The sequence below is a fragment of the Crocuta crocuta genome, unplaced genomic scaffold (genome assembly GCF_008692635.1).
Source record: "Crocuta crocuta isolate KB4526 unplaced genomic scaffold, BGI_CrCroc_1.0 scaffold102, whole genome shotgun sequence".
Lineage (NCBI taxonomy): Eukaryota > Metazoa > Chordata > Mammalia > Carnivora > Hyaenidae > Crocuta > Crocuta crocuta.
In genome coordinates, this window is record NW_027530019.1 from 2618006 (window position 1) to 2629754 (window position 11749).

Consider the following 11749-nt stretch of genomic DNA (forward strand, 5'->3'; position numbering starts at 1 on the left):
GGAGGTCTGGGCTGCTGTGGTGCCCGTGGGCTGTGAGTGCAGAGTACCCTGGGCTGTCCAGTCTCTTCTCGTGGCCCTGTTCCAGCCTAGCCCTCCTCCTAGTAGTAGTTCTTGCCCTGCTGCTCAGAGAGGTCCTTGCAGACCTAGAGCAGGGCATGGCCATCAGACAGGTCTGGACCTGGTGCTTCTGCAAACATCAGGGCATGTGCCAGGCCCACCCTCAAAACTACTTGTTCAGGTATCATAATGGGCCAGTCAGTCAAATATCAGCCAGGCTAGCTTTTGCATTAATTATTTTAAAGTAAATATAATGGTGAGGTTCAGTCATTTGCCAAGCAAACATTTTACTGAGGGTTTTACTCCACAGCAGGCCTTGGGGTAGAGAGAGAAATGTAAAAGGCCCCTACCTGACTCCAAAGAGCCCAGAATGAGCCGCCACCTCTCCCTTTGCCCAGTGGAATCCAGTCTAGGCAAGGGCTCAGGGAAATGCACCTAGCCAGCTCCTGCCGGCTGCTGGAGGGTCAGGCCCCTGCGTGTGTCTCACCAGATTCCCAGGCTGCACTCCCAGAACATCCCAGAGTTTGCTTCTGGTCTCCTAGTTATGGTATCCCCTTCCTTCTCCCCTACAGACCTCTGCAGTCTGACGCTGACCACCTAGAAGTGAAGGAAGCCAGGACAGAGGAAAAGTAACCTAGACTAGGGGGAAGCAAATTCAAGTTTATGTTTGGAGAGGCAGAGAGCATCTTCAGTATATGTGCAAAAATGGCCCATAGCTTTCCAATCAAAAAAGCTATGGGGGGAAAAAGATGAACATATTCCCTGGAACACTCCCTTAACCCCCATTGGCAGTAAGCCAACCCCCACCGTAAGTATTTGCTTTCACAGTGGGTGTTGTTTAGTATTTACTGATGAAATACTTGGTTTGGAATATACCACACCATGCAGGGACTCCAGGGTAACTCCAGGTAATAAATTGTATTTTGCATATTGAAAATAAGGCTGAGTGGAGTTTTTTAATCAGTTTGTTTTTTTTTAAGGACTTGGGGGCAAACCTACCAAACTAATTATGGTGAAGGGTCCGTATGGATGTGCCCTCCGGCGTGCACAGCTAGAGAAGGGTTAGGCAGGAAGTGGGGGTAAGTAAGTGGGGCAGTAAGAAGGGGTGCAGTGATGGGCTTTTATGGGAAATGCCTGTGAACCAAAATCAAGGCAGCTGCTTCGGAGTGGGCGGTTGGCCTCGCAGACATGGGGCCCAGCTGCCAGCCCTGTTCTGGAATGAGCCAGAGACCAGAGGCAGGTACTCCTTATCTACTTTCCCTTGAGCTCCTCCACACTTTCCCTAGATTACAAGTGACTTAAAGACAGCAAAAGGTCATAAAGGTGTTTGGGTCCCAGACTCTCACGGTTACTTGGCCAGCTTGCTGGAAGGTGGCACAGTGGACACCAGGGCCCATCTGTAAGTTAGACAGGGACAGCATGGTGACAAAAGTGTGCGCCTAGGTTCAGGCCCAGCTGTACCACTATTACGGGATACATAATACCTGAATCTCTTTCAGCCTCAGTTTCCTCATGTGTAGAATGGGAGAACCCTAAAACATGTAAAGCACCTACCTCAGCCTTTGGCACGTCTTCAACAACGGTTAGTTCCCTGTTTCCTCCATCCATCCACCGTCCTTCCTGCCCCACCGCCCCTTCCTATTCCCTCTCTCTTTTCTCTTTTTCCCATACCTACCTCCCCCGTCTCATCCAGTCCTCCCTATCTCCCTTCCCTTGCTCTTTCTTCCCCTCCCCCCTCCCCCCCATTTTCTCCCCTCCTTCTGCAGCCCCCNTCCCCCCTCCCCCCCACATCCATCAGTCCTCGAGGAGTTTGGTCTTAATGATCCCGGTACATCTTAAAAATTATTGAGCTTTTTGGTTATGTGGATTATACCTATCATTATTTATCACATTAGAAATTAAAACTGAGAAAAATTTAAAACACAAGAATACAAAAGCACATGTTCTATTGGTGATGCTTTTACCAGATAATAGTAGCCTCTGGATCACTCCCCAGAGAATGAGAGTCTTAAAAGACACAGATACAAAAAGAGTATTATTATGAAAATAGTTTTGACCTTGGAGGACCTCCAGAAAGGGTCTCAGGATTGAGACAATACTTTGAAAACAGCTGATGAGGCTAATGACCCCTTCTTAAGCACCACTGTGTGAGAGCCCCCTGAGGGCAGTAAGGCCCCAACTGGAGCTTGGAAAAAAAGGAGGGGTGGGGTTGAGGGTCATTGAGAGGGGCCGGAGGAGAGGCCCTCAGAGGAGGTGCCAAAGGGGCACAGAGAGGCAGTTGGGAAGGGCTAGAGGCCAACCCGGCCTGTGGACTGCTGAAAATCTTTTTAGAGGAGGGCACTTAGGATCCTGGGGTAACACCATAGATAGGTTAGATTAACTGGGGTTGGAGTTGGGGCCATATTGCTGCCAGCTGGCTTCCTCCCAAGCCCTAGAGATCTGGCTGAGCAGGGATCTGCATTTCCCAAATTGCCTGCTGAGAAAAACCATGCAGGTCAACAGCAGGTTAATAATACGGGTCCTGGGGCGCCTGGGTGGCTCAGTCAGTTGTTCCACTTCAGCTTAGGTCATGATCTCACGTTCATGCGTTCGATCCCCATGTCAGATTCTATGCTGGCAGCTCAGAGCCTGGAGCCTGTTTCAGATTCCATGTCTCCCTCTCTCTCTGCCCCTCCCTTGCTCATGCTCTGTCTCTCTCTGTCTCAATAATAAATAAACTACAAAAATTTTTTTAAAAAAATACAGGTCCTAAAACTATAGATACAGTTGCTGGAGATCTGGACTGGGCAGGACTGCAGTGGGCCAGGAATTCTGATGAGGGGACAAGTTGGGGGAAAGCTCTAAGTGAATCTTTTTGTCTCTGTGGATCCTTTGCCAGAACATAAGGCTATATCACTCACCCTCTCACCCGTGATAGGAGAGAAATCACTCTTTAAAGCATAACACAGAACCTTCATTCTCTAGAAGGGATGTGGCTGGAGCTAGGCTGGCCTTCAGGACTGATCAGTCTCCACAGCAGGCTGACTCATGGCCATTTCTAGTGAAAATAATGAAGTTAGTATGTTTGTTTCATTGTATAAAGGATACAGACCCTCTAGTGAGGAGACAGGATCAGGAATGATGCTCTAGTTCATTTAACCACGTAAATAAAGACAACTAAACCTAAGTATGATACGAACATTTATGCAAAGATTGCGAAAACCAAAAATGCCTATCTTTGAACCGAATACACCACTGGTGAACACTTAATCTTGAAGCAGAGGTCACCCTATCTGTGCTCCCCAATAATAGGTGTCTTCACACCCTACGTCTGTACCCATGCCCACACAGAAACTTGAACACAAATGTAGCCCAAAGTGGAACATCTCAAATGTTCAACAGCTGAGGTATGGAAGAACAAACTGTGGCATATCCATACGATGGGATATTGCATGGCAATAAAAAGAAATGGAGTGCTAATTCGTGCCACAACATGGATAAACCTTGAAAACATTATGCTAAGCAAAAGAAGCCAGACTTAAAGGATTATGCCGTATAGGAGTCCATTTATATGAAATATTCAGAATAGGTAAATGCACAGAGACAGAAAGTAGATTGGTGGTCACTTATGGCTCAGGTTAGGATGAACAGGTAGGGACTGCCAAGGGGTATAGGATTTCCTTTGAGGTAATGGGATTAGATAGTGGTGATGATTGCACAACTCTGGGAATGTACTAAAAACCACTGACATATACTTTGAAAGGGTGGATTTTATGGTATGTGAATTATATCACAATTATGCTGTTAAAAATATATGTGGAAAAAACAGTAGGTAGTCTGTAACTATTTTCACTATTTAAAAAACAACAAAACAAAACAAAGCAACCAGATAGGTAAGGCTCACCAACATGTCACATTTTGACTTTCCGTTAAAAGTGGCTGGACAAATGAGCATGGTAAACCCTGGTTAGTTCATATTAACAATAAAAATTTCTCTGTAGAAAGACTGATACCACATGTTTTTATTCATATGTTGAACAGGAGAAACTTAACAGAGGACTGTAGGGGAGGGAAGGGAAAAAAGTAGTTAAGAAGAGGGAAGGAGACAAACCACAAGAGACTCTTAAATGCTGAGAACAAACTCAGGGTTGATGAGGGGTGGAGGAGAGGGGAAAATGGGTGAAGGGCACGGAGGGGGGCACTTGTGGGGATGAGCAGTGGGTGTTATATGGAAACCAACTTGACAATAAACTATATTATAAAAAAAATTCTCTGTAAAGAACTTTTCCTATGTGCCAGGCACTGTGCTAAACTCATTGCACACACCAACTCATATAATCCTTGTAACAGCCATATGGTGCAAGTAGGTTATTCCATTTTTTAAGGTGGGGAAATTGAGGCTAGGAGAGGTGAATAACTTGCTCATGATTTCATAGCTTCTAAGTGTCAGAGCCAGGAATTTTAACCAAATATGACTGCAAACTGCCTCCTTGAATCCTGTGAATCAGAAATTCTGTGTGGAGGTTAATTCATTCATTTGCTCTTTGGTTCAACTGATAATTATTAGGAGTCAACCAATGACAGGGCCAGACAATTTACCATTCACCTCCAAGCTACTCCGAATCTAAGGGAAAAACTGCTTGCTGCTAAAACATAATGTTCAAAAAGGTAACATCATGGATCTCTGGCAAATAAAATATGATCACATATCAAAACATTTATTCAACTCAATGAGGGAACCCCATAGATGTCAAAAACGGTTTGGATCAGAGCTTGATGTACAGAGATTTATACTTCCTTTTGACAAAATTCACTTGGTTCACTATAAATAAATCACTGATGTTGGTAGACCAGGCACATAGCAATACTGCTCGCTAACTCAACCTTCCTAGGGAGAATTCTATTGTTGCCATACTGTCTCCCTGCTGCCATAGCATCTTTGTTCACAGGCCCTAAAACAAACACTGTCATGGCTAGGTAAAGAAGCTCTCTGACATCCACAGACCACAGAATTTTGTCTACCTGATTATTAAGGGTCTGCTCTGCAGTGGCTGCCCCACTGCCCTTTGGTGGCATTCATATGAGACATGAATATCTTCAGTCTGAACCCCTCCAGAGGGATCTGGCCACATACCTCTTTCTAAGATTTCTTTGTCACCAATCTCCCAATCCTATTCTTTTCAGGGCCCTGACCATCCAGCCAAATCATCAGCAACTGCTCAAGGATCAATGTAGATCTGTACTCTGGCCATCTCTCACTCCAGACATAGTGGACAGTCAAATATTTGGCTTGAATCCCTGCCCAGTGGGAGGATTTTCCTTTACCACTGTCTGCACAGTCAACCCTGAGTGGGGTTGTAATACTACAGCTGTCTCCTCTCATGTGGTACCAGCACATCATACAGACCCATCTGTAATGGGTCCCTCAGTCAACTGATCCTAAGCAATCCGTTGGAGGCCATAGATATGGAATGAGGGAGGCAGCAAAGAAATAGGAGTTGGTGCTGCAGGAGCCTGTGCCACCTGCTTATGCAACTTACTTTATGGATTCCCTGAGTTCAGTCATATATTTCCACTTGATGCTGCTGTGTATGCCCAGTGTATATCTAGGTAGGTCAGACAACATCCACAGAATGGTTAGCCATTCAGCCTCTGCTGAGGTCCAGTAGCAAGCCAGAAACTGCTTCTTCAAAGGAGGATAGCCATCTGCAGAAGAGAACATAGATTTGCTTTGAAAACCTAGAGGTCTGTGCTGTAATTCTCCTGCTGGAGGCTACATACGTATCCCTATCTGACACATGAAGTATCATGGAATCTATTGGATCATAAGACTCATGTGGTAAAGCAGCTTGTACTGTAGCCTGCACATACTGCAGAACCTTCTCTTGTTTTCCCTGATCCACCAGCCTGTGGATGGGTTGAATTCACACTCATATGTGGTGTATGTTGCCTCCAAAATCCAAAAGGGCCTACCAAGTGCCATACCTCTTTTTTCTTGTAAGTGATAGAAGATGCAGGAACTCATCTTTCACCCTGGATGTTTTTTTTTTTTTTATGCTTTTATTTATTTCTGAGAGACAGAGACAGCATGAGCAGGGGAGGGTCAGAGAGAGAGGGAGACACAGAATCCGAAGCAGGCTTCAGGCTCTGAGCCAGGTGTCACCACAGAGCCTGATGTGGGGCCCGAACCCACCAACCGTGAGATCATGACCTGAGCCGAAGTCAGACACTTAACCGACTGAGCCACCCAGGTGGCCCTGGATGGGTTTTTTCAACATACTCCAAACCACTAAACCCCCAGAATTTTCACTGCTGTTATCAATTCTGGATCAGTCTAGGTCCAATCATGAGAAAGAAGCCATACAGTATCATGAACAAAGAAAGATTAATATAAGAAGTATTAACTAAAATAGGGGATTGGAATAATGAGGAATTGGCCAATAAACAGTAAAGAGAATTCTATGCAGTACAGGAGTGGTGGCTACCAGAAGCAGCCAGTATCCTGGAGCTGAGTATTGAACCACTCCCGCTATAGTGGTGGCCTCTTTCTTTACTTCATCAGTAGTCTACATGGTTCTCGAGAGCAGGGACCGCAGGCCTTGCTCTCCATTCCATCTCCAGTGCTAACAGGCTCTGAATGAACAAATACAGCCAGTATTGGCACTCCAGCAGCCTGTAGGAGACTTACCCTATTTCCTGCCGGATGCCAGATCCAAAGAAAGGTATCTCCAACACACACCGAGTGCTTCTGTCCAATCGGGAGATGCTGATAATCCTTGAAAGGGAGTCGTCAGTGGAGGGCTATGGGTACCCTTTGTCAAGTTCTCCTTAAAAGGAGGCAAAAATCTAGCCCAACTTCCCAGACTGTCTCCTCCGGGTTCTTAGTGCCCAGGCCCAGAGCTAAACAGTAACCCCAGAGAAGTCTCACTCTGTCTTTGATCGCTCTGCGAATGCATGCACACCACTGGGCCTGGCCTTTGTTTTATTTATTTATTTTTTAATGTTTTTTATTTATTTCTAGGAGAGAGAGAGCGCGCGTGAGCAGGGGAGGGTCAGAGAGAGAGGGAGTCACAGACTGAAACAGGCTCCAGGCTCTGAGCTGGCAGTCAGCACAGAGCCCGACGCGGGGCTCAAACCCACGAACCGCGAGATCATGACCTAAGCGAAAGTCGGACGCTTAACCGACTAAGCCACCCAGGCGCCCCTGGCCTTTGGGACCAGAACAAGTGCACATGGGATTCCCATTAAAGGCTCCTCTCCGGACCTAGAGAAACAACTTCCGGGCAGAACAGGGGAGGGGCGTGGCGGCCCCTCCCTGGTTGGAGGCGCAGCCCGGCCTAGAAAACAGCGTCGGGTGGGGCTGGGGGGNGAGTGTGGGCCCTCCCCCCCCCAGGTTAGGCCATGGCTGACGCGCTGAGGGAGCGCACCGCGCGCCTACTCACCGACTACCTGGAGTTCTGCGCCAGGGCTCCGGGCAGCTCCGCCCGGGCGCCGTCCACTCTGGAGGCCAAGGTGCTGCGCTATTTGGCCACCCAAGTACAACAGAGCCACCAGGGCTTCTTGTCGGATTACCGCGGCTACCGCGGGAACCGCGTGGCGCTGGTGGAGCAGTTGGAGCGGGATTTATTCGCCAACCCCCAAAACGTCAGCTGGGGCCATATAGCAGCGCTCTTGATCTTCGCGGGGACGCTGCTGGAGAGACCGCCACCGGGGACCTACTTGACCCTGACGCCGGGCCAGGAACAGGACCTGGAGTGGAAGACCAACGTTGATGAGGACTGCCAGCACCTGGTGGCTTTGCTCTGCAGTCGGCTCACAGGACGACACCGCGCCTGGCTGGAGGCACACGACGGCTGGGTGAGCGCAGGGCGGATTCGGGGTTCGGGGACCGGGCGGGCAGCAGAGGACGCGCCCACGTGGCCAGCCCCTGAAGGGACCTCGCGGCCTCAGCCCCCTGTGGGGCGTTCCTTTCAGCAAGATTAGGACATTCCGTCTTTCTCCTCTCTTGGTGATGTCCGACTGGCAGAAACCGTCCATGCTAGACGGTTGTCATATTAGCTTATTATGAAGCAGCGGCACACAACCTGATTTGCACACTTTGGCCTTACCCTTGCCGGGTCATAGGGGTTTAAGGATGAGCCCAAGTTGGGTCTGAATGCTTTGCTCATATAGAGATTCCCAAACTGGTAGAGTCAGCAGCTGAGTGATTCTGGGCCAGGTGGATTCTTTCTCCACTGCCTATTAAACCTTGGGAGAGACAGGCCCCACAGAGATACAGGTTGGAGACCACCAGGCCTAAAACATTAAGAGTGAAAAGGCATCCCCTTGCCTAGGCCGCAACACCTCTCTGGGAGATCTGAGGCCAGGGGTGTTAAGAGCGGGCGAAGGCACCCAGTGGTGGTACTGACTCCGGGGTCGTTAACTCTCATCCATTGCACCCAGCCCTTATTGGGTGATAACCAGGTGCCCTAGCTTTCAGCTGGAGGCCACTGATCTCGGTGGTGTAAACTAGAGGGGCAGGCCATTGCCTGCAGCTCCCAAATGGATTTAATGATCAAGGAAAGCCCACCACCCTTCAGGAAGAGGGTAGCATGCCTCTCGGTTTCTGAGCTAGATTCCTGTTCCTTTCCTCTCTTCCGTACTGGAATTGAATCAAAGACTGCAGTGACCCAGGCTATAGAATAAATATAGCCAAACTATTAAAACCGACGATTAAAACAGAAAATCAAAGGGGGGAGCCTAATGGCTCAGTCAGTTTAAGAGGCTGACTTCCACTAAGGTAATGATCTCATGGCTAGTGAGTTCGAGCCTGGGTATCAGGCTTTCTTCTGTCTGGGCAGAACCCCTTCAGATCATCTGTTTCCCTCTCTCTCTGCCCCTCCCCTGTGCTCTCACACGCCCACAAATAAACATTTTTAAAAATCCAAGGACTTAAGAACTGCAGGAAACAGCCTCCTGTTGGCAGTTGCCATCACCTATGGTGACGAATTGGATTCCACTTGTGGAGGAGGGGTAGTATCTGAATCAGAACCTTGATCTTCTATGAACAATCTGAGGTGTTAGCATTAGCTCCTGCTTTCTTCCTGGTGTGTGTGCTGGTCTTCAACCATCCAGGCCTGTGAACCCTAAGAACTCCACCAGAGCCATTTGTCTTAAGAGGTCATTTGACCCCTGAGGGCCTTCCGCACCTAAAGAGGAAACTGGGAGGTGGTCATTATTTTCATTGGCTAATTAACATTGACTAAGGAATAATCCTTTAACGTCAAGAAGCCCATATTCCCCCAAATGAGTAAAGGGGACATGCCCACACGTCTCCCACTACAGTTAAAATGCCACTCTCTGGACTTTGATTCCTTTCCTCTCTTTTTCTGAATGGGGCTGCTTGCTTTATTGTCTCACGTGATAGTTTTCAACTTAGTGATTTGCCAATTTCCCGAGTGGCATCTGCCCCTTGCTCAGGACAGAACATGATAGTCTACCTTTTTCTTAGGTTTTTGTTCTTTGAATTTTTTTAAAAAAATTATCTTTTTAATTTAAAATTCCAGTATAATTAACATACATTGTTATTAATTTAGATACACATTAACTCAGATGTACACTATAGTGATTAAAATGTGGAATGCTTCATGAATTTGCATGTCATCCTTGCCCAGAGGCCATGCTAATCTTCCAACTTTAATATAAGTGTTGCCAAAGCAAGCACTTTTTTAAAATTGAAGTATAGTTGACATACAATACTATATACTTTAAAGGTATATGACATTTTGATTCAGCAATTACATACATTATGGAATTCTTGACTTGTCTGTCACCATACAAAGTTATTAAATATTGACTGTATTCTCTGTGCTCTACCTTTCATTCTTGTTTTATTTTATAACGATTAGCTTGTACTTCTTAATCCCCTTGACCTATTTTGCCTATCTCCCCACCCTGCTCCTCTCTGACAACCACCACTTTGTTTTCTGCATTTATAAATCTATTTCTATTTTTTTGTTCTTTTGTTTTTTAGATTTCACATGTAAATGAACTCCTGTTTTTTGTCTTTCTCTGACTTCTTTCACTTAACATAATGCTTTCTATGTCTGTGTTGTTGCCAATGGCAAGGTCTCATTTTTTTCTTATGGCTAAGTAATACTCCATTGTGTATATACCACATTGCCTTTATCCATTCATCAGTCAATGAACACTTGAGTTGTTTCATAGTTTGGCTATTGTAAATATTGCTATAATGAACGTAGGAGTGCATACATCTTTTTAAATTAACGTTTTTGTTTTCTTCAGGTAAATACCCAGAAGTGGAATTACACTGGGTCATATGACATTTCAATTTTGAATTTTTGGAGGAACTGCTACACTGTTTTCTACAGAGCTGCACCAATTTACTTTCCCACCAACAGTTCCCTTTTCTACACATTCTCAGCAACTCTTGTTATTGCTTGTGTTTTTGATACTAGACATTCTGACTGGGGTGAGGTGACCTCTCATTGTGATTGTGATTTGCATTTCCCTGATGATTAGTGACATTGAGCATCTTTTCATGTGTCTGTTGGTCATCTGCATGTCTTTGGAGAAATGTCTATTCAGGTCCGCCACCCATTTTTAATCAGATTATTTGGTGGGGAGGGAGAGTGGTATCCTTTTAGTTTTTGAAAAAAGCAAGTCAAAAGAGGAGTATTCCTGCTGTGAGAAAGTTAAGTGTCTGCTATTTCCTGGTTTCTCCTATGTTGGACTATTTCTTACAAATCCTAACTCAAAGGTTCCTAAGTACAAGTTGCCTCTTGGTCAGTATTTATTTTTTCTACTTTTTAAATTTAGGAGTAATCTTACTATTGAATCCAGAAGCTCCAGTGTGTTTTATTGAGTTCAGATTTGGGGCATTACGAAGCCATCTGATTCCCCTTCTCCCTCCCTCTTGTAGGATGGCTTTTGTCTCTTCTTCTCACCCATGCTGCCATCTTCTTGGAAAACACTGCTGGTCCAGGCTCTTCTGTCATGTGTTACAGTAATGATCTTAATCTACTTCTTGAGAAGATTATCATGAGTTCTAAAATTTTTAATCCATTTCTACCTGCCTAACTGTGACCTGCCAACTGAATTTGAGATGTGAAAGAATAGAACAGAGTCAACCACCCTCTGAGATACTGTCACCTGCATTCATCTAAGGAGTCCTGTGGTGATGACTCAGCCAGCGTTTTAACTCCTGGCAGGTATCAGAGGTATTAGGACAAAGGTACAAATGGCTCTTCTTTGAGTGGGAGAAATGGATTCCCAGGGCTTGTTGCTCTAAAATTGCAGAAGAAACTACAAATTCCATTTAGTAGGAAACATGGTGCTTTTTGCTACATTTGGATAAGAGTGACTATGCATCTCCCGTCTATCCACAATTTGATGTGCTCCTGCCGGTCAGGGGTCAAATAGCAAAAGCGCTCCAAGTCCCAGTTTGACAAGAAATGTAATGTTAAAAACTTTTATATCCTTATATAAGGATTTTATATATTTATCTTTCTGACTTCAATAAATTGTTAACTATCTTCAGATTTTTAATAAACTTATATATCTTTTTAAAAATGTTTTCCTTGGGATTCGTTTATTCTTAGGAGTGACTTAAATGGATGAAAATTTTTATTGTCTCTTTAAATACACATATAATTTTTAAAAAATTTTTTAATGATTTATTTCTGAGAGGGGCGGGGGGGGGGGGGTGACACAC

The 11749-nt window shown here is 45.6% G+C and overlaps 1 protein-coding gene and 1 pseudogene across 1 annotated transcript; one reads left to right on the forward strand and one right to left on the reverse strand.

The window, feature by feature from the left end:
- The first annotated feature begins 7437 nt into the window (after positions 1-7437).
- BCL2L10 (BCL2 like 10) lies at positions 7438-11517 on the forward strand. The gene is made up of 2 exons (XM_077764315.1): positions 7438-7893; positions 10958-11517. The coding sequence occupies exons 1-2, from the start codon at positions 7438-7440 to the stop codon at positions 11078-11080; spliced, it is 579 nt and encodes a 192-aa protein (XP_077620441.1). The 3' UTR covers positions 11081-11517.
- Positions 9645-9739, reverse strand: LOC144232001 (U6 spliceosomal RNA; annotated as a pseudogene).
- Positions 11518-11749: the final 232 nt, after the last annotated feature.

Coding starts and splice junctions, on each gene's coding strand:
- BCL2L10 (XM_077764315.1), top strand. CDS start 7,438: ATGGCTGACGCGCTGAGGGAGCGCACCGCGCGCCTACTCACCGACTAC. Junction 7,894..10,957: donor TGGAGGCACACGACGGCTGG/GTGAGCGCAGGG, acceptor TCCCTCTTGTAG/GATGGCTTTTGTCTCTTCTT.